At 42.9% G+C, this 23,275-nt stretch overlaps 1 protein-coding gene across 22 annotated transcripts in view; it reads right to left on the bottom strand.

Annotated features, from left to right (window-relative positions):
* The window catches only part of unm_hu7910 (un-named hu7910), a 45,540-nt gene extending 23,414 nt beyond the window's left edge, over positions 1 to 22,126 (bottom strand). For 3 of the 22 annotated variants that reach the window (XM_036125350.1, XM_036125351.1, XM_036125353.1), the window contains exons 1-6: positions 17,186 to 17,453; positions 17,055 to 17,111; positions 14,046 to 14,219; positions 13,070 to 13,114; positions 6,457 to 6,525; positions 349 to 387 (exon numbers count right to left, since the gene is read on the bottom strand). In XM_036125350.1, the coding sequence (XP_035981243.1) occupies positions 349 to 387; positions 6,457 to 6,525; positions 13,070 to 13,114; positions 14,046 to 14,219; positions 17,055 to 17,111; positions 17,186 to 17,264 (463 nt within the window). In that variant the 5' untranslated portion in view covers positions 17,265 to 17,453. Of the gene's footprint in view, positions 1 to 348; positions 388 to 6,456; positions 6,526 to 13,069; positions 13,115 to 14,045; positions 14,220 to 17,054; positions 17,112 to 17,185; positions 17,596 to 21,910 lie in introns of those variants that run through there. The other 19 variants (XM_036125357.1, XM_036125361.1, XM_036125363.1 and 16 more) reach the window with 15 other exon arrangements.
* Between the last annotated feature and the right edge of the window lie 1,149 nt (positions 22,127 to 23,275).

The following is a 23,275-nucleotide window of genomic DNA, read 5'->3' as shown; positions in this document are numbered from 1 at the left end:
CTGATCTCCTGTGTTTGGTTTCCTTCATCATGGTCCAACGTCTCTCCTGTTGTCCCAGAAGTCTGGACCTTCATCCAGGAGCAGCTCTGCTAGCCTCAGTCCTGCTGCCATCTTGTTTCTAGAGAGAAGAGGCTTTCTCCTTCAACTCTTCCAAGCAGCCATATTGGTTCAGTGTTTTCTGTCCTGACCTGTGACCCGCTACAGTGTGCAACTGTTAGGATGAATTAGTAATGCTAGTTAAAATCCAGACATTTCCTTTCATGCATAATATCCATTACAGTAAATGAAAGTCAAGCATGGATTTCTACTCGTATTCTCTGGTTTTGAGCAGATGGAGGATCTTGGTACCTTTGGTTCGGTTTGTTTCAGCTTCCTCTGAAGTCTCTCCTGATGCACAGAGCAGAAACAACCTGTCAAACAACCTGGAATCATCTACAACCTTTATTCTCATGCTGAGCTCAGGCTTTTTCCAACAGACGAGCATCGTTCAATGAACCACACCGAGCAGCAAACCACAACAAAACTGAGGGATCTGAAAAAGAGACAGGAACTCCATGCAGCCAAGGAATCGTCCGGAGAACCGAACCAACCATGTTCAGCCCGACCGGCCAGAAAATCAGACAGTAAATGCTCAAAAGGGGCATCAACGGCCATGCTAACAACACTCTTCAGTGAGTACACTGTTACTGAAGGAATCTTGTGGTCATTTTGCTGCGCTTTGTTCATTCATACACTTTCACATTTCTGCAGGTTAAAGACGAGTCTCTGGTGTTCCTGCAGAGCTGTAACGGCTGTATTACAGCAGTTCAGAACCACTGATCCACTGATGGTGACAGTAACTCTGGGGTCCTTTTAAACAAGACAGACTAATTTTGATTGTCTGGGCATCAGAGGAACTGAGCTACAGTGGTTAAACAGGAGCTTCTCCATCCAGACAGACTCATTTCACCGCCGCAGCACCTCTTACCTGCTGAGTTCCTCAGTGACCCATACGGGGGCAAGGCCTCATTTTCCTACTATGTTGTCCCTAGAGTCTGTTTTTAGGAAATCTGTCTCCACTTCTTAGCTGATGACATTCATGTCTATTCCTCCGTCCATCATCTTCCAGTTATCTGAGGTCAGGTGGAGGGGCATCAGGTCCAGGAGGGAACCCCAGTCGTCCCTCTCTCCTGCTCATTCTGGGGGATCCTAAAGGGTTCCCCGGCCATAGATAGTCCCTCCAGGGAGCCCTGGGTCTTTCCCCGGGTCTCCTCTAAAAGGAGTCGCTCTGACCAGATGTCTAAACCACCTCAACCGACTCCTTTTGATGTGAAGCATACTTTCAACAAGGTAACAGAAATCTACTCAGAAAGATGTCCGATCCAGAGATCCCTTCTCTATAAACCTTTATTAAAGATCTGACGTTTAGTTTATTGTTAAACCGTTTTTTAAAGACAAATGTAAAAACATCTGAAGTGACTGATGCTTACTAACGAGTATTACCAAATGTAGCTGTTGCAGAAGTTAACCGTATTAATGGAGCAGGTTAGATGGTCAGCAGGCTGTCCTCTACAGAGTTAGAGACAGAGACACCCATCAGACGACGCCCAGCCAGCGGTACCTTTCCTGGGCCTGGGAGAACCTCCTTTAACCTTCTTCTGATCTGAGCCGGCACACAGAGGACAAGGTGGTGAACGTTGACGTGTGAAGCAGCAGCAGATGTTCTGGCAGACTAAACATCTGCATGCAGCTGTTTAATAAACCACGTGAACTTTGCTGATAGAAACGCCTGAATGCTGCTAAGCTAACACCACATGAAGACGTTTCCTCAGCAGCCGAGCAGCGGTGACCTCACTCTGACCACGTGTCACTGCGGCGTGATGATGTCACTCAGTGGCGTGATGATGTCACTCAGTGGCGTGATGATGTCAGAGCCGTCCGCTGGTCAACAGAAAAACCCGTTGTGTCGTCCAGCGCTAACGCTAGAAAGCTAACGCTAGAAAGCTAACACAGAGGCAGGAGAAAAGCTCGACCTGCCTGAAATAAAACCGACCCGCCAGAACACACTGGGTTCTGGTTCTGACCATTAAGCTGCTCAACAGAACCTGCTGCAATGTGAGCATCAAAGTTACAAACTGACTAGTTTGATCTTCAAAACGAGCGGATTATTCTCATTTTAGTGTTTATTGAAACTAATCATTTATTACCGTATTACCTGGATTGTTGAGGCGCATTGAGACATTTATTACCATATTACCTAGATTATTGAGGCGCATTGAGACATTTATTACCATATTACCTGGAATATTGAGGTGCATTAAGACACCTATTACCGTATTACCTGGATTATTGAGAAGAATCAAGACATATATTACCGTATTACCTGAATTATTGAGGTGCATTAAGACACTTATTACCGTATTACCTGGATTATTGAGAAGAATCAAGACATTTATTACCGTATTACCTGAATTATCGAGGTGCATTAAGACACTTATTACCATATTACCTGGATTATTGAGGCGCATTGAGACATTTATTACCGTATTACCTGAATTATTGAGGAGAATCAAGACATTTATTACCTTATTACCTGAATTATTGAGGACGATCAAGACATTTATTACCGTATTACCTGGATTATTGAGGAGAATCAAGACATTTATTACCGTATTACCTGAATTATTGAGGACGATCAAGACATTTATTACCGTATTACCTGGATTATTGAGGTGCATTAAGACATTTATTACCGTATTACCTGAATTATTGAGGAGAATAAAGACATTTATTACCGTATTACCTGGATTATTGAGGCGCATTGAGACATTTATTACCGTATTACCTGGATTATTGAGGAGAATCAAGACATTTATTACCGTATTGCATGGATTATTGAGGACGATCAAGACATTTAGTACCGTATTACCAGGATTATCGAGGTGCATTAAGACATTTATTATTGTTATTACCTAGTTTATTGAGGCTCATTAAGCCATTTATTACCATATTACTTGGATTATTGAGGCGCAGCAAGACATTTATTACCTCCCTCTTCTAAAAAATCTGAAATGTATCTGTTTTATTAACGTTGAAGGTTAGAGGTTCGCTTAGTTTTGTTTTTGATGAAATTCATCTCATGATTTGTCATCCCTCGACACGAGTCAGGTCAGGATGCTGCAGGAACTGACCCGGTTCAGTTATAACCGAGGGAACCTGCTCAGTGTGGTCCAGGTAACGTTTTTCCTGAACAGCAAAAGCAGTGAAACAATAACTGTGCAGTAAAGAAAGGTGAAGTGCTGCAGCTCCTGGTTGTTCCTCATGAAGTCCAGTGGGACCGGTTTATTAAATGTGCTTTCAGTTTACAGTCTAAGCTGGCTGCCTGACTTCTACATGTAGTTACTGGAGCAGAACACAGAGACTGGGCCACAGGATACAGTATTCAGTTAGAAGAAATTTCTACTATTCAACATATTCTAGAGACGCTAAGTTCTGACCTTTATTCAGTACTTCTATGCTGGATATAAAAGCGGTTCTGCACCCACTACGCCGGCGTCCTGCATGTTTGAAACACATCCCTGCTCCTCTACTGCTGATTCAGAGCCCAAATTAACCCGTTTAGACAACTTAGAATTCAAAAAACAAAAAAAATCTACTTCAGCAGATTTGTTAACAGATAGATTATTTCTATTTATTAGGTTTTAAAATAATGAAAAACAAATTTTGGAAACAAAAGAGTTAAGGATGCATTTTTTCAAGGGATGTTGATATTTGTGGAAAATAAAATAAAGTTTACTTTAACCTGATAACAAAAAGCATAGATCTAAAATATGAGAAATTGCTTTTAATCATTTTTATTCAATGCAGCTATCCCAAGAAAAACTGCAAAAACCTGCATTTGTGATAATTATGTGTATATATATATATATATATATATATATATGAAAATATGTTAGTTATTTATCATTGCCAAAGTTATCAAGAGGTGTTGTGTGAACAGGCAGGACACTGGACCTGGAGGACTGGAGGAGAACCGGTTCTGAAAGCCAGCTCCAGTTAGAACCAGAAAAAACAGAGTAAAGGAGGAAAGACGCTACAATAAACAACAAGCCTGCAGGTTAATCCAGATGCAGATCCGCATCATGACCAAACAGCAGCTTCAACTCGCCTGGACTTGCTGAACAATAACAGAAATCCTGAAATGCAACTAAACAGGTTCTTTCTGAGGTTCTTTCTGAGACCAGAACCAAACAATTGGTTACATTTTCCATTAGTGGAGCACTAAAACTATTCAGCACATGGAGGGGAATGTCTCTGAAGAGCAACAGTCCAGTTTGCTGTGGAACCCGTGGTGCTGCGGCCCGTTTCCCTCCCACAGACACAGGAACCCGCTTAGAGTCCATGGCTCTGGTGGTCCGAAAACTGAAAACCGGGTCGTTATTGGGTCTTTCAGCAGAACATCCACACAGAAATGGTTCAGCAGCTCAAAGCCTGCTTTAAATGTTCATCTGGGTCCAAAGACCTAAATCCTGGAGGAAAACTTTGGGTCGTGCTGCAGAGAACGTCAGAGAGGGTCCAGGATCTGAACCGGTCCAGCAGAACCCTGCTGCCGGCCTGCTGGTACCAATGGTACCAATATACATGGCACTTATAGGATTTTTCTAATTCAGAGTTAATTACACGACAAGAGTTATTTTCTTTTCTTGACTCAATTAATTTAATCCAATTAAAAATGGGATTTTTTAAAATTTTACAGAGATAAATTAAAATTAATCTATTTAGATGTTTGTTTTTTTTGCAAATCTTTCTCAGTAAACGAGGAAGATGCAGCTCTCATGAATGCTTGGTAATTAATTGCTTAATTATGAGTGCATATAAAAACAAAACTTTTTGCACATTTTAGATCAGATTTTATGTTAAATTTAGTTGCCTGCTCCAAACCAACAGGCCTGAATTACCTACATTAATTATAATAATAATTTATCTGAACACTGATCAGCTTCTGAAGACAGATCTTAAAATAAAGTCAAATAAAATCTTTATGTGAGAAATCATTTAAAACGAGTTCTAAATGTATTTAAATTTCAGCTGAAAATTAAAATTTATTTTATTCTTTTTATTAAAACTGAAGGTAAAAACGGTCCGTTTTCATCCAAGTGGAAAAACTTCAGTTCTGCTTGTTTGCTGTATTTTAATTGTTCTACAGAACCGCAGGCGGTCCAGTCTGGTCCTGGACTCGGTTCTTCACACAGACCCGCCTGGATCTGGTTCTACATGATCATCTGCTTCCTGTCCTCCTACTGGTTCTGCAGGTCCAGTATCACCCCTTTAACCTCCACATCATCTGAGGAGGTCTCCCCCGCTTCCTCCTTCATCCCAGCTGCCTCCTCCTCCTCCTCCTCCTCTTCACCTTGCTCTGCAGGTGGAGCAACTACATCATAAAGGAAGGTGAAGAAGCCATAGATCCAATCAGAGCCCTCCTCTGCTAAAATGTTCAGAACCTCCTCGAGCGACTCGGCGTTCGCCCGACCGCCGCCATCTTTGGTCAGGCCTGACGAGAGAGAGAGGGAGAGAAAAGGAGGGAGGAGAAGAGGATGGAGGGGAGGAGGAGGAGCGGGGAACAATGAAGAACTGCAAATAAGGAGGAGATGCAGGAAAGGAAGATGGCAGGATGGAGTAAAAGGATGACTGGAAGAAAACCAGGAGAAAAAAATAAATGACGTATGAGAGAGAAAGATCGAAAGTTAAAGATGATCCAGAAACATCAGAAAAAAAAAACATTTCCTCTCTGTCTCCGTCCCGTCAGGTGACTGAGTGCCTGCACAAACAGGCCCCCCCCCACCCCCCCCCCTGCTGCAGAGGCAGAAACGGGGGAAGCGCTGGTCACAGAAACAGACACAACGTTGTGTCCGCTGCATATTTGAACTTTTTAATAACTTATTGTTTTAATGTAAATGCTGGCTGGATGATTGCATGAGACTGCTGATGAAAACTAGCCTGCTGGCTAACAGTCAGAACAACGGCACCAGTCCAGGCTGAGAGGTTCAGTCCCCTAAAATAATCATCTTTACTACATCATGTTATACAGACTTCAGAGAACCGCGGTGGCCGTTTAACCGCTCGGCACAAACGGAGGAACCGAAGATCCACCTCTGTCTGCTAGAGGAACAACATGACGGTGGTCCAGATGTGCAGCCGTTATTTCCCCCACCACCTCCCACCCTCACAGGCAGCTGGAAGCAACGATCCAGAAGGACTTCTAACTGTTAGGAGTCTCCAGCTCCAGGTTTCAGTTAAATACCAACGAGAACAACACGAGTGCTGAAGCCAGAACCTGCTGAGCTTTGACCGTTCATCTTTAGAGGTTGAGCTTTGGTGTTAGCGGGCAGCAGGTGATCGTTAGCGTTAAACCCAGAGGGCGACAGCATCCTGTTAAACACGCCAGTCGTCAGGCAGGAAAAAAGAAAACGGACTTGCCGAGCAGAACTTTGGCATCCTCCGCGTCAAAGTCTCCGTCTCCGTCGGTGTCGTAGGCGGCTAGTTTACCTGGAGGGAGAGACGGAGAACCTTCAGCAGCAGACACGCTTTACAGGAAGATGAACATGACGGATGAAATGGGCTTCATGGATGCCAGCACCAGAAGATCATCAGGAAGAGCTTTGACAGTTATGAAGACGAGATGCAGGTCAGCATCGGCCTGAGCTGCTGATGTTTCTGAAGGAGACGCTGTGCAGATCCTAACTACCTTCAGCAGAGACCTTCATCACCCTGAGAACCGACCGCTGGCACTTCCTAAGCCTCGGCTACAGAACAGCAAAGGCTGCTGGTGACACAACGTCCTGCTTCATCCCTTCAGCTCAGGACGCTTCATTCGCCTCCAATACAACCAGAAAACCCCACAGCATGATGCTGCCGCCGCCGTGTCTCGCCATGGGAGTGGTGCGTTCAGGAACTCGTCCAGTGTTCGTTTCCCACCTCCTTGTTCACGTATAGGCTGAACCACCAACCTCCTTGGCTTGTAGATTAGCAGCAAACAGAACCTCTAAAGCCACGGCAGCCGTGGAACTGGACTTGATTTAGCGGTACCAGAGTAAACGGGGGCTGAATATAATTTTCCATCCACTGCCCCGCTCAGCAGTATAAATGTGAATGAATGACAATAAACAAGAATAAATGTGAATAAGAAGAAATGAGAAGAAATGAGAAGAAATGTGAAGAAATGAGAAGAAATGTGAAGAAATGAGAATACATGTGAATATGAATCAATGTGAATAAACAAGAATAAATGTGAATAAGACTAAATTAGAATAAGAATAATTGGGAATAAATTATAAGAAATGGAAATAAATATGAATAAATGAGAATAAGTAAGAATAAATGTGAATGAGAATGTATGTGAATAAATGATAATAAAATAGAATGAATATGAATAAATTATAATGAATATGAATAAATTATAATAAATGGAAATAAATATGAATAAATGAGAATAGACAAGAATAAATGTGAATGTGAATAAATGATAATAAAAAAGAATGAATATGAATAAATTATAATAAATGGAAATAAATAAATAAATTCACATAAATAAAAGTGAAGAAATCAGAATACATGTGAATAAGAATAAATGAGAATAAATGTTAATAAGAATAAATGATAATTATAATAAATTAACGTAATAATAAATAAACGTGAATAAATGAGAATGTGAATAAAAATAAATGAGAATAAATGAGAATAAATGAGAATAAACAAGAATAAATGTGAATGTGAATACATTAGAATGGATGTGAATAAATTATAATAAAATAGAATATGAATAAATTATAATAAATGGAAATAAATATGAATAAATGTGAATAAATTATAATACATGTGAATAAGAATAAATGTGAAAAAGACTAAATTAGAATAAGAATAAATGTGAATAAGTTATAATAAATGGAATTAAATATGAATAAATGACAATAAACAAGAATAAATGTGAATAAATGAGAATGTATGTGAATAAATTATAATAAAATAGAATAAACATGAATAAATGTGAATAACTGTGAAGAAATTAGAATACATGTGAATAAGAATAAATGAGAATAAAATAAATGATAATTATAATAAATTCTAATAAATGTGAATATGAATAAATGATAATTAAAATAAATTATAATAAATGTGAATAAATGAGAATGTGAATAAGAATAAATGAGAAGAAATATGAATAAATGAGAATAAATGTAAATAAGACTAAATTAGAATAAGAATAAATGTGAATAAATTATAATAAATGGAATTAAATATGAATAAATGAGAATAAACAAGAATAAATGAGAATGTATGTGAATAAATTATAATAAAATAGAATAAATATGAATAAATGTGAATAACTGTGAGGAAATTAGAATACATGTGAATAAGAATAAATGAGAATAAAAATAAATGATAATTATGATAAATTCTAATGTGAATAAATGATAATAAATGGTAATATGAATAAATGAGAATAAACGTAAAGAAATTAGAATACATGTGAATAAGAATAAATGAGAATAAATGTGAATATGAATAAATGATAATTATAATAAATTATAATAAATGTGAATAAATGGTAATAAATATGAATAAATGAGAATAAACGTGAAGAAATTAGAATACATGTGAATAAGAATAAATGAGAAATATGAATAAATGAGAATAAATGTGAATGAGAATAAATGTGAATAAGACTAAATTAGAATAAGAATAAATGGGAATAAATTATAAAAATTGGAAATAAATATAAATAAATAAGAATAAACAACAATAAATGTGAATGTGAAGAAATTAGAATACATGTGAATAAATATGAATAAATGAAGAAATTAGAATACATGTGCATAAGAATAAATGAGAATAAATGTGAATATAAATAAATGATAATTATAATAAATTATAATAAATGTGAATAAATGGTAATAAATATGAATAAATGAGAATAAACGTGAAGAAATTAGAATACATGTGAATAAGAATAAATGAGAATAAATGTGAATAAGACTAAATTAGAATAAGAATAAATGGGAATAAATTATAAGAAATGGAAATAAATATTAATAAATGAGAATAAACACGAATAAATGTGAATGTGAATAAATGAGAAGGTATGTGAATAAATTATAATAAAATAGAATAAATAAATTGTCCTTAGGTGTGAGTGTGTGTGTGAATGGTTGTTTGTCCTGTTTGTCTCTTTGTGTTGCCCTGCGACAGACTGGCGACCTGTCCGCCTCTTGCCCAGTGAACGCTGGAGATAGGCACCAGCAACCCCCGCCACCCCATGAGGGATTAAGCGGTTTGGAAAATGGATGGATGGATGGAAAATAGAATAAATATGAATAAATGTGAAGAAATTAGAATACATGTGAATAAGAATAAATGAGAATAAATGTGAAGAAATTAGAATACATGTGAATAAGAAGAGAGAAAATGGCGCTCTACACACCAAGAGGAATCCTACCTAATCTGGAGGGACAGTCTATTGTTGTATAACAAGACCCTTCGCAGAGTTAGAGCAGCATATTTTTCATCATTAATTGAGGAGAATAAGAATAATCCTAGATTTCTCTTCAGTACAAGTTGCCAAACTTACCCAGAGCCACAGCTCTGTTGATCCATCCATTCCCTTAGCTCTTAGCAGTAACGATTTTATGGGATTCTTCATAAATAAAATTGATTCCATTAAATATAAAATAATTGGCATCCTCCCAAACATGATTACCTCGTCCTCAGTAAGTGAGGCAGCATTGGAGGAATCCTTAGAACCTGCGCAGTGTCTGAACTGTTTAAAAGCAGTAGAGCTTTCTGAGCTATCTAAAATTTTAGCTTCATCTAAACCTTCTACCTGTATGTTAGACCCAATCCCAACCAAGTTGTTTAAGGAGGTATTCCCTCTGATCAGTGGTCCTATTTTAGACATGATTAATCTATCCTTGGTAAATGGATATGTACCACAGGCTTTTAAAGTAGCTGTTATTAAACCTTTACTTAAGAAACCTTCTCTTGATCAAGATGAGTTAGTAAATTACAGACCTATATCTAATCTTCTTTTATCTAAAATTCTTGAGAAAGTAGTTGCTAATCAACTATGTGAACATTTACAAAGTAATGACCTACTTGAGGAGTTTCAGTCAGGCTTCAGAGCTCATCATAGCACTGAAACAGCTCTGGTGAAGGTCACTAATGATATTCTCATGGCCTCAGATAATGGACTTGTGTCTGTACTTGTCCTGTTAGATCTCAGTGCTGCATTTGATACAGTTGATCACAATATTTTCCTACAAAGACTTGAGCATACTGTAGGGATTAAGGGAAAAGCATTAGGCTGGTTTAAATCTTATCTGTCGGACAGATTCCAGTTTGTTCATGTTAATAATAAATCTTCCTCAAACTCTAGGGTCACTTGTGGAGTACCACAGGGTTCAGTCCTTGGACCAATTCTCTTTACTATATATATGCTTCCGATTGGCAAAATTATCAGACAGCATGGGATTAATTTCCACTGTTATGCTGATGACACTCAGCTATATTTATCCATAAATCCTGATGAATCCAATCAGTTACTTCGACTGCAGTCATGTCTTGATGACATCAAAAGCTGGATGACTTTAAATTTCCTGCATTTAAATTCTGACAAGACAGAAGTTGTAATCTTTGGGCCAGAGTCTTCAAAAAATAAAGTTCTTAATCAATCACTTAATCTGGATGGCATTAACTTGGCCTCTGGTAATAAAGTTCAAAATCTTGGTGTTGTTTTCGACCAAGACATGTCATTTAAATCCCATATTAAACAGGTTTCCAGAGTTTCCTTTTTTCACCTCCGGAATATCTCCAAAATTAGAAACATTCTGTCCAGGAGTGATGCTGAAAAACTGGTCCATGCATTTGTTACTTCAAGGCTGGACTATTGTAATTCTTTACTATCAGGAAGTCCACAAAATGCAGTTCAAAGTCTTCAGCTGATCCAAAATGCTGCAGCAAGAGTTCTGATGAAAATCAACAAGAGGGATCATATTTCTCCTGTTTTAGCTTCCCTTCATTGGCTTCCTGTTAAATCAAGAATAGAATTTAAAATTCTTCTTCTAACGTATAAAGCCCTTAATAATCAAGCTCCATCATATATCAGAGCTCTGATTACCCCGTATGTTCCTAACAGAGCACTTCGCTCTCAGACTGCAGGCCTGCTGGTGGTTCCTAGAGTCTCTAAAAGTAGAATGGGAGGCAGATCCTTTAGCCATCAGGCTCCTCTCCTGTGGAACCAACTCCCAGTTTTGGTCCGTGAGGCAGACACCCTATCTATTTTTAAGACTAATCTTAAAACTTTCCTTTTTGACAAAGCTTATAGTTAGAGTGGCTCATACCCTGAGCTATCTCTATAGCTGTGCTGTGATAGGCTTAGGCTGCTGGAGGACATCAGGGTCTAATTTTCTCACTCTACTGATTTCTACTGTTCTTCAGTCTACTGTTCTCCAGTTTTGTATTGTATTACATTGAAATGACTGTCATCATTTCAGCTTTAACTTTATGTTCTCTCTCTTTTCTCTTCATAGTAGGTACACCTGGTCTGGCGTTCTGTTAACTGTGACATCATCCAGAGAAGACGGCTCACCTGCTACTACCATCTAATGTAGAACAGATTACTAGATCAATGTGTGCTTCTGTGCTTTTTTGTTTCTCTTGTTGTGTCTGTTCTGTCTTCTGTAACCCCAGTCGGTCGAGGCAGATGACCGTTCATACTGAGCCCGGTTCTGCCGGAGGTTTTCCTTCCCGTTAATGGGGAGTTTTTCTTCCCACTGTCGCTTCATGCTTGCTCAGTATGAGGGATTGCAGCAAAGCCATGTACAATGCAGATGACTCTTCCTATGGCTCTACGCTTCCCCAGGAGTGAATGCTGCTTGTCGGGACTTTGATGCAATTAACTGGTTTCCTTATATAGGACATTTTTGACCAATCTGTATAATCTGACCCAATCTGTATAATATGATTGAACTTGATTTTGTAAAGTGCCTTGAGATGACATGTTTCATGATTTGGCGCTATATAAATAAAACTGAATTGAATTTAATTGAATTGTATTATTGAGAATAAATGTGAATATGAATAAATGATAATTATAATAAATTATAATAAATGTGAAGAAATGATAATAAATGGAAATAAATATGAATAAATGAGAATAAAGCCATAAACCGTGCCTGCAGCTGCCACCTGCAGAGAACAGGAAGACGGAGTGAAAACAGACCTTTCACCTGCATCAGCTCGTCTGCACTGGAAGTCTTCTGGTGTGAAACTATCGGACCTGAAGCTGAACACCTGAGGGTTTAAGTTGGGTTCTGATTGGCTGAAGCTGCCCAGACAAACACAGAGATCGTTTGACAGATTTAACCCAGGTATAGGACTTTAACTAGACCGTTCCCCTCCGTAGATTAGGGTTAGAACCCGGGTTAACGAGCAGCCAGGCCTAACCCGGGTTAACGAGCAGGTTAACGAGCAGCCAGGCCTGACCCGGGCCACCTTTACGGAGGCGGCGGCCCGTCAGTCAGACTAAAGCTGAGCTGCAGCAACAGAAAGCGCTGTGAGGCGGGACACGTGATGCAGAGAGGTGAAGACGCTGCACAGAGGAAGGATGTGGTGGTGGTGACTGATGTCTGTCAGCCTGAACCTTCAGAGACACCAGCAGCAACCGCAGAGTCTACGGTGGGAACCAGAACCGGGCTGAACCAAGGCTGCAGAATCTGGGCCCGTTTAATCTGCGTTTATGATCTGACGGCTGATCCGTCCTGCGGAGCGAACGCCGAGGCTTTCTGGATGGTGACGCAGAGTCCAGGCATGAAATCAGGAAGTCTGTCTGCAGACGGGCCGGTTCCTCTATTTCACAGACAGAACCGCAAGCAAACCGAGACACATTTAGTCCACAGGAAGCTGCTCTGCTGCCACACATCTTCTCTGGTTCTGATCTAGTCTCCTGCTCTGCTGCGTCTCCCTCAGTCAGCTCAGAACCGATGAACCGGACCCAAACCCGGCGGGACGGCATGAGACGCTGAAACGGTGGTCCTACCTTGCAGAACTTCAGAGAAGTTCATGCGGAACTCCTGAGCTCTGGCTGCATGGGGGGGGGGGAGGAAGAGATAGAGAAACCCAGAGAGGTTAAAGCACAGCCAGAACCAGAACAGAACCAGAACAGAACCTCTGCACAGTCATGAGAAACACTCAGTCCATCCTTTGGGTCTCCAGAGGCTGAAGAGGAAGCTTCAGGACCGTCAACAGCTGCAGGGTTCAAGGTTCCTGAGAGCAGAACATCTCAGAGAGCTGAGAGAACGTCCCAGCAGACCCGGCCCACGGTCAGAACCAAGGTCAGAACCATGGTGGACAGAACCATGGTGGAGGAACCATGATGGACAGAACCATGATGGACAGAACCATGATGGAGGAACCATGATGGACAGAACCATGATGGAGGAACCATGGTGGTCAGAACCAAGGTCAGAACCATGGTGGACAGAACCATGGTGGACAGAACCATGATGGAGGAACCATGGTGGACAGAACCATGATGGAGGAACCATGATGGAGGAACCATGGTGGAGGAACCATGGTGGAGGAACCATGATGGAGGAACCATGATGGACAGAACCATGATGGACAGAACCATGATGGAGGAACCGTGGTGGAGGAACCATGATGGAGGAACCATGGTGGAGGAACCATGGTGGAGGAACCATGATGGAGGAACCATGATGGACAGAACCATGATGGACAGAACCATGATGGAGGAACCGTGGTGGAGGAACCATGATGGAGGAACCATGATGGAGGAACCATGATGGAGGAACCATGATGGACAGAACCATGATGGACAGAACCGTGATGGAGGAACCGTGGTGGAGGAACCGTGGTGATGTGGGCTCGTACTCCTCTGGAGTGTATGGAACACAGCTGAGAGTTCTGGTACTAGAGGAGGTTCTGCTGGAACATCAGAGAGGTCCAGCTGCTCTGTTCTGGTTCTACTGGAGGAACATGGAACGCTGTCTTACCGATGACGCTGTCGTAGTCCACGATGTCGAAGTAGAGCACGGCCACGGAGCTCCAGACGCCCAGCAGGGCCAGGACCACGAACCAGGAGAACGTGGAGAACCTGGGACCTCCTTCTGCAGCCGGAACGTCGCTCCTCTTCCCGTTCTTGTGCTCCACAGCAGCCGTCTTCCCCTCTGCGAACAGAACAGGAAGCCGTGAGCCCAGAACCGCAGGAGGTTCTGCTGCCGATGGAGACATCAGAGGTTCTAACGTCCAGAACATCTGGTCCCCACGGCGACACTCAGGAGGCCGTGAGGACCAGAACCTCAGGAGGTTCTGCTGCTCTAGTTTAATGTCTGTGTTTGACATAAACTAGAACTTTTCTACGTGGAAGGCAGATTGTTGTGAATCCAGAACCGACCTCAGAACCGGGTCTGGTACCGGAACATCATGTCCACTGGTGCACTACAGGGAACAATGGACCCGACTACAGGCCTAGTTCAGCTGTCAGGGACAGACGGTCCGGTTCTGGTCCATCTGGACCGGATTCTTCTGGGTGTCGGTACCGCCACCCTGAACATCTCAGATCAGCACTTAGAAACTGGACCTGGTTCTATTAAAGGAGCGGAGAACCGTGGTTCTGTTCTGACCCGGTGGGAGACGTTAAAAGTTAAACTAAACGTGGTTCCTAAAGTTCTGGCTGCTGCACGTCCAGAACCCAATGCAGAAGGTTCTGTCTTCTGGGCCGGGACAGAACAAGTTCTTTTGAGAACCAACTGGGTGGAGACAGGAGGAGCTGGTGTCAAACATCAGTACCGGGTCAGAACCATGAACAGGAACAACCCATTCACGGTTCCCAGAGGTCCGTTTGTTCTTCTCTGAAACCCAAACCCGGCAGAACCACAACGTGGTGCTGTGTCTTCGCTCATTTTGACTCAACAGAACGCCTCTCAGCAGAACATGAGAACTGTTTAGATAAGGGCAGCTTCCCCCAAACCGGGCCGACCGGTTCTGATACCGGTTTGGCACCATGGGGGGCGGGTCCATGGAGACCAGCGGCTATAAAACCCGGTTAAAGTGGAGCCAGAACAGGTTCTGGTTCCGGCACCGGTCCACAGAGGAAGTTGCCTCAAAATTAACTGAGGCCATGTCACTCATCTCAATCTGGCTTAAACAATCATGTCTGCAATTGAACATATCTAAAACGGTTACCATGTTTTTTTTTTTTTCAAAAAACAACCTCATAAATATAGAACCGGAAATTTTACTATCTGGAGAAAGATTACAGGTCGTCACTGAATATAAATATTTAGGTTTACATATAGACTCACATCTCAATTTCAAAACTCACATCCAAAAAGTTCGTAATAGGATTAAGTTCAGTCTAGCAAACTTCAGATTCATTAGAGATTTCCTTTCAACTGAAGCTGCTAAGTTATATTTTTTCCATGATTTTATCCCACATATTGTCTAATAAGCTGGTCCAATACTCACTCTACTACAATAAAACCATTAGAAACATTATACAAACAAGCATTAAAAATACTGGATAAAAAACCATACCATTACCACCACTGTAGTATTGTGAGGAAATATCAGTTACTTACCTGGGACAATTTTATCAAATTCAAAAACATCTGTTTAATTTATAAAATCAGACACGGTTTAGCACCACCTCCACTATGTGACTTTGTACAGTTCAGATCCAGTGAGGTCAGGGTAACCAGAGGGGCAGTGAGGGAAGACTGCATCATCCCCCGGAGAAAAACAGCTGTTGGTCAGGCTGTCTTCTCCGTAAGAGCATCTCAGCAAAAAAAAAAAAAAAAAACAAACAAAAAAAAAAAAAAACATCTCAGCAATGAAACACAGTGCCAGAAACCATCAGAGAGTCTTTGTCATTCTTTTCATTCAAAAAGAATGCAAAAAAATGGCTTGTAGAGAGCCAAACTTTGGGGCACTAAGGTTATCTGTGTGTATTTAAATAATTTATAATTATTTTACATGAATTGTATTTCTTAACCATAATGTTTTTTTATGTAATTGGCATTGTAATTTTATCTTGTGATTTTATACTTGTGATTATTTTTAAGGTTGCCTTTTTTACACCTGGCTGGGGGACTACCGATGAAAATTAGCACTTTTTAGCTAACTCGGGTACATTTACATTGTTTTAATGTTGATTAATGTACACTGTCCCCTTTTAAATAAAAATAAATAACAAATAAAAATAAATAAATAACCGGATCTTCTGGTGGAAACTTTAGCTTTCAGACCCGGAGAAGAATCCGGTCCGGTACCAGTTCTGGTGACTCAGTAGAACCGTTGCAGTAAAAGTGTTCTGTGAAAAAGCTGCGGTTCCGTTCTGACCCAAACCTGCTTCAACTTGTTAAAAAAGCCTAAAGACTGGTTCAGGGAGGTGGAGAGGTTCTGGTACGCCCTTATCAGAACCAGAACCAGCTGTGGAACAACTGCAGGAACACGTCAGAACATGAGCAGGAGAACCACCGGGCTGCAGGCCACGCTGACCCGGTCCAATCGACCCGACCCAGAGGGAGAGCAGCTGTTCCAGGACCGAAATATCTGCAGCTAAGAACAGCGCCGGCCCGTTTGGGTCCAGCTAAGAACAGCGCCGGCCCGTTTGGGTCCAGCTAAGAACAGCGCCGGCCCGTTTGGGTTCTGCTAAGAACAGCACCGGCCCGTTTGGGTCCAGCTAAGAACAGCGCCGGCCCGTTTGTGCCTCATTAGAACCCACAGAATGTCTCACTGAAGCCCAGAAGCTGGTTCCGGTGCTGTAATGAGTTTACAGGGAAAGTTCTGGTTCTGGACAATAGAAACCGGATCCATCCTCCTTTAGCAGAACTCTAATTTCTCAAAGGTTACGGCGGTTCTGGACGGGTTCTGTTTAACTGGACTGAGGGGAACACGGCTGTTTGGGTCAGAACTCTGGGTCAGGATCTATTCACACAGCCGACCCGGTCCAACTGGATCAGTCCAGAACCCAAACCTGCCAACAGAACCACATGGCTCACCGGGTTTCTGGACGGCTGGCTCCTCCGGATGACGGACCTCCTCTTCGTTAGCGCCTCCTAAACGAGCCCAACGTCAGAACCAAACCTCTTCTGAACCAGAACCAGAACCAACCTCCACCTGTCGGACCTACCTGTCTGCTGACACACCTCCCCCCCCTCGGCGTGGATCTCCTCTACAGGAGCCGCCCCGTGGTGCTGGTAACGCTGCATGGAACCGGGTCAAACGGGTCGGACCGACCAGACAAATGTTCCAGAGACCCGGAGATCCTCCAGAACTTCTGGAGCTGTTCTTTAAACGACCCGGTAGTTAGAAAATAGGTTCTGCTGGACACAGACGAGGTGAGGAAGAAACAAAGAGCTCCTCCTCTTCCTCCCAACGAGCCCTTTGTGGGTTGACAGAGGAACCCGATCCAGAACCGACCCGGTCTATTATTAGAGCTGACAACACGGGGAGGGAATGACCCACTCAACCTTGACTCTTGTTCTCCTCACACACTGAGACCGGCTCTGCTACAGAACCAGAACCGTTACTGGGCCCCACGGGAACATGAACCGCTCCAGTCAGAACTAGATCAGAACAAGTCCGGTCCTGGAGAGGTACCGTCTGCAGAGGCCCGGTACCGACCCGATCGCTCTGTGCATCCCTGCTCTGCTGCTGGACCATACCAGCTGCTCGGGTCACAGAGAGAACGTGGGGAGAGAAAGGCAGAACTTTGGTTCTGGTTCTGTGTCAGCTCTGGATCAGCACAGAGCGTGGAAGCAGCGTAGATGTGAGAACAAAGCAGAGAAGGAAGGAAATCATTTAAGGTCACAGCTTCACCACCAAAGCAACACGTTTATTTAAAACTCCCTGCAGCTACAGACGCTACAGGCTGAACGACCGCTTCCTCTCTGTCCTCGCCTCTGGGTGTGAGACAGAGAGGAAGCTCTGTTAGCAAGAGCTCTGTTAGCAAGGGCTCTGTTAGCAAGGGCTCTGTTAGCAGAGAGCTCTGTTAGCAGAGGGCTCTGTTAGCAGAGAGCTCTGTTAGCAGAGAGCTCTGTTAGCAGAGAGCTCTGTTAGCAAGGGCTCTGTTAGCAGAGAGTTATGTTAGCAGAGAGTTATGTTAGCAAGGGCTCTGTTAGCAAAGGCTCTGTTAGCAGAGAGCTCTGTTAGCAAGAGCTCTGTTAGCAAGTGCTCTGTTAGCAAGAGCTCTGTTAGCAGAGAGCTCTGTTAGCAGAGAGTTATGTTAGCAGAGAGCTCTGTTAGCAGAGAGCTCTGTTAGCAAGAGCTCTGTTAGCAAAGGCTCTGTTAGCAAGAGCTCTGTTAGCAAGAGCTCTGTTAGCAGAGAGCTCTGTTAGCAAGGGCTCTGTTAGCAAGGGCTCTGTTAGCAAGGGCTCTGTTAGCAAGAACTCTGTTAGCAGAGAGCTCTGTTAGCAGAGAGCTCTGTTAGCAAGAGCTCTGTTAGCAAGGGCTCTGTTAGCAGAGAGCTCTGTTAGCAAGAGCTCTGTTAGCAAGAGCCCTGTTAGCAAGAGCTCTGTTAGCAAGAGCTCTGTTAGCAAGGGCTCTGTTAGCAAGAGCTCTGTTAGCAAGGCCTCTGAAGTACAGATACGAGAGGCCACGGCTGCTAACATGTAGCGTGTTGCCTGCTAACATGTAGCGTGTTGCCTGCTAATATGTAGTCTGCTAGCATGTAGCCTGCTAACATGTAGTGTGTTGCCTGCTAACATGTAGCGTGTTGGCTGCTAATATGTAGTCTGCTAACATGTAGCCTGCTAACATGTAGCGTGTTGCCTGCTAATATGTAGTCTGCTAACATGTAGCCTGCTAACATGTAGTGTATTGCCTGCTAACATGTAGCCTGCTAACATTTAGTGTGTTGCCTGCTAACATGTAGCGTGTTGCCAGCTAACATGTAGCGTGTTGCCTGCTAATATGTAGTCTGCTTACATGTAGCCTGCTAACATGTAGTCTGCTAACATGTAGCATGTTGCTTGCTAATATGTAGTCTGCTAACATGTAGCGTGTTGCCTGCTAACATGTAGCATATTTCCTGCTAACATGTAGCGTGTTGCCTGCTAACATGTAGCCTGCTAACATTTAGTGTGTTGCCTGCCAACATGTAGCGTGTTGCCTGCTAACATGTAGCCTGCTAACATGTAGCGTGTTGCCTGCCAACATGTAGCGTGTTTTCCCTGATAACATGTAGCGTGTTGCCTGCTAATATATAGTCTGCCAACATGTAGCGTGTTGCCTGCTAACATGTAGAGTGTTGCCTGCTAACATGTAGCGTGTTGGCTGCCAACATGTAGCGTGTTGGCTGCCAACATGTAGCGTGTTTTCCCTGATAACATGTAGCATGTTGCCTGCCAACATGTAGCATGTTGCCTGCTAACATGTAGCGTGTTTGCTGCCAACATGTAGTGTGTTGCCTGCTAACATGTAGCGTGTTGCCTGCCAGCATATAGCGTGTTGCCTGCTAACATGTAGCGTGTTGCCTGCTAACATGTAGCGTGTTGGCTGCCAACATGTAGTGTGTTGCCTGCTAACATGTAGCGTGTTGCCTGCCAGCATATAGCGTGTTGCCTGCTAACATGTAGCGTGTTGCCTGCCAACATGTAGCGTGCACTTTGTAGGTCATGCTCAGAAGGCTGTAAGCCTGGATTGACTCCTTCATTCATGAGCGTTTCCATCATATAAAGCAAAAGTTAAAGGCCGTCTGAAGCTTCTTACTGTTGACCCTAACACAGGTGAAGGAGCAGGAGCTATCTTTAGAAGTTTTCGGGTGGAGCCATGACCGTTGAGTCTCCTTCCCAGGCTGCTTCTCTGCTAAAGAGCTGGAAATACATTTTATCATCATTTACTGAGGGCAGTGATGATAATCACTGAACAGCCTTTAGATGTCAGTCAGACAACCGTTCATACGAAACAACTAGCAATAGTCCAACCAAAGAGGCTGAATAAGCTGGTGAGGAAGGCCACTTCTGTCCTGGGCTGCTCTCTGGACTCTGTGGAGGAAGTAGCTGAGAGGAGGGTGTTGTCCAAGCTCACATCCATCATGGACAACACCTTCCACCCCCTGCACCAGACTGTAGAAGAGCTGAGCAGCTCCTTTAGTGACAGACTTAGACACCCTGTCTGTAAAAAGGAGCGCTACCGCAGGTCATTCATCCCTGCTGCTATCAGATTATACAATGCTGCACTGTAACTGTGACCATAACTGTAATAACTAATGTGCAATACTATTTAATACCCTGTGCAATAATCCTGTAAAGAAGTGACTTCTGCTGTTATTACCACTTTAATGTACGCCAATACATATGTATATGGTCACCGTGAATATACATAAGACATCCTAAATCTCTGCTTTATTTCCTGTTTGTATTTTTATTTTTATCATTGTTCGATCCACTGTATATATGTGGACACACTGTATATACCTGATGCACCTTTTCCTCCTCTTGGCACCTTTTTTGATTATTGACTACTGAGCCGATGTGACATGTGAATTTCTCCACTGTGAGATCAATAAAGCCTGTTTTATCTTATCTGATCTTACCAACTAGAATAAACTGTAGAAAGGCTGCTGTGGTTAATGTCACAGACCAATGTGAGAAGACTCAGGATTAAAGCGACGCTCTCCAGCTCCTCCTAGGAGATCCTGAGGTTCTGGACTATAATCTCCAGAAGGAGGCGTCATGGCGAGCTCAGTCCTTTCGGTGTGGAGGAGCAGCAGCTCTACACTGAGGTCCTCGTCTCCTACTTGGAGCAGCTTTCCTACGGAGGAAATCTCAGCTGCCTGTCTCCAGATTCCCCTTCTTTAGGTCATGACCCACATCTTATGGCTAAAGGTGATGGCAGAATGCAGATGGAGCCGTAACCAGACCTGCTCTTCATAACCCAGCTGCTGTTTCACCACCTCAGACTGAAGCCACACCCTTCTTCCTACAGAAGATGCCTCCATCTGGAGAACGTCCCCACTGGGACAAGAACCCAGACTCTGGGTTCTCTGAACGGAGCAAACGGCCCGCTGGGCTTGAGAAGGTTGCAGCGTCTCTGGACCCGTTGTCTTCATGATCTGAGTCCAGATAAGCAGAACAAAAGTGGATGGATGGAAATTTCCACAGGGTCCAACAGCAACCATCCCAGGACCGACTGGCCCATTAAGGCTCAGCCTGGCAGGCGGCGGTCGGTGGCGCAGCAAAGCCAGAGAATCTCAGGAACCTCTGAAGTCCCAGCAAACACTGGGCGAGGGTCAACAACCTCTCCACAGACACGTTATCCCCACAGAAACCTGCTCTTTCTTCCATATAACCCCCCCACAGCCTCATATCAGGCCCACTAACACGGAACACCCCTTAAAAAACACCCAGCATCCACCGGGGACCGGGAACCGTCCGTTTAGCCGCGTTTAGCAGCAAAAACCCTGATGGCAACGACGCTAGCTTAGCGCCCCGCCAGACTCCCTTCACAACTCCGCTCGTTTTACAAATTATCCTCCGTGGTGAAAAACAAACAAAGACAAAATGGGAATTATTATAAAAACACGATAGAATAAATCACTCAGAGCAAATCGGCGTCGCCAGTATCAACAAATGTACTTAATTTGTATTAATTTTATAAAGTTTTTATGCTGTTGTCACTGCAAATTCAGGCGGCGGGTTTAGCGTGAAAAGCAATAATCGGAACATCTGGAAGGCAAAACTGGAAGCCGAAATAAAGAACTTCATAATTTAATAAACACCACCGGGTTAATTTGTTTGTCTTATTTCTGCGATCACTTTAAGTGAAAACATCTCAAATTCAGCAGGTCCTCTAATGGAGTTTGGCAGGGAGGAGCGTATGGAGCCGAGAGTAAAAAAAAAAAGACATAACTGACCTTTTTTAGAGTTACTTTTTGAATTCTTTCTATGCGCCATTTCTTCCTAATTTCCCTGCGGCTTTTCTTCCAGCTGAGCGGCAGCAACAGAGCGCCTCAAGCCGGCGGCAGGCTCCCTGTGAGCGGACACAATCTGGAGGTTTTTCTGCCTCTGATGAAGCGATGCGTTCCCCCAAAAAACACGTCTGCACTTGGATACCAGCAAAGCCGACGTCCATGGTAACCCGACTGACTGGGGCCTGACCAATCAGAGACCTGGAAGCAGGGGAGAGGCGGGGCTTAAGGAGGGCTCTTCCAGGAACCGACCAATCAGAGTGTGAAGCAGCTTCCCAGCGTCGCCTGGCTCCTCTGGAAAGGAGGAAAAACGTGGCAGGAGGAGAGCAGTTTACACATGTGGGGCGGAGAGTCCTCCTGGTTAATGTGTACTTAATGCTGCACTTAACTCCAGGAAACACTTCAAATTCAAGAGTGGTTTAAAAAACAAACTAATCAACCAATGATCTAAATCCAGCATTCATTTCATTAGCATCAATACAGATTTATCCCTAGTAGTGAACAAAAAATGGATGTTAACGATCCAAATTAGATCTAATAATTGTCTTCTGAGTGACGAATGTTGAGTTAATGTCTAACAGGAAAGTTGAGAGAAGAAATGTTGGAAAGGAGCGCTTCATTCATCAGATTGAATGTGCTTACACTCTACGGCCTGACGAGGGCGCTGTTGTACAGCCGCTGGAAAAGAACATCCCTGTAAACGGATTTACAGAATCAATCAATCAATCAATCAATCAATCTATCTATCTATCTATCTATCTATCTATCTATCTATCTATCTATCTATCTATCTATCTATCTATCTATCTATCTATCTATCTATCTATCTATCTATCTATCTATCTATCTATCTATCTATCTGTCTGTCTGTCTGTCTTAGGAGAAAGAAAAGATGCATCCATCCATTTCAACTCAGTTAATTTTGTTCCTTCTGGCTTAAAGTGGTGAAAAATCCAATTTCTTTGAAACTTTGAATACTACAACAGAATAAATAAACAATATATAAATAAATAGATCAATTAAAGTAAGATTTTAAAACATGTGCTGGACCAAGGTGACCCATCCTCTTGCCAAAGGACCACTGGAGGTCCTCTCTGTGACCCTGAAAGGATAAGGAGGTATAGAAGATGGATGGATGAATGGATGGAATGATGGTTGGATGAATGGATGGATGGATGAATGGATGGATGGATGGATGGATGGATGGATGATAAATGGATGGATGAATGGATGGATGGATGATGGATGGATGGATGGATGATGGATGGATGGATGGATGGATGGATGGATGGATGGATGGATGGATGGATG

Source organism: Fundulus heteroclitus, chromosome 21 (genome assembly GCF_011125445.2).
Source record: "Fundulus heteroclitus isolate FHET01 chromosome 21, MU-UCD_Fhet_4.1, whole genome shotgun sequence".
Taxonomy (NCBI): Eukaryota; Metazoa; Chordata; class Actinopteri; order Cyprinodontiformes; family Fundulidae; genus Fundulus; species Fundulus heteroclitus.
The sequence above is the reverse complement of the archived record's forward strand: the minus strand, read 5'-3'. Positions and strand labels throughout refer to the sequence as shown.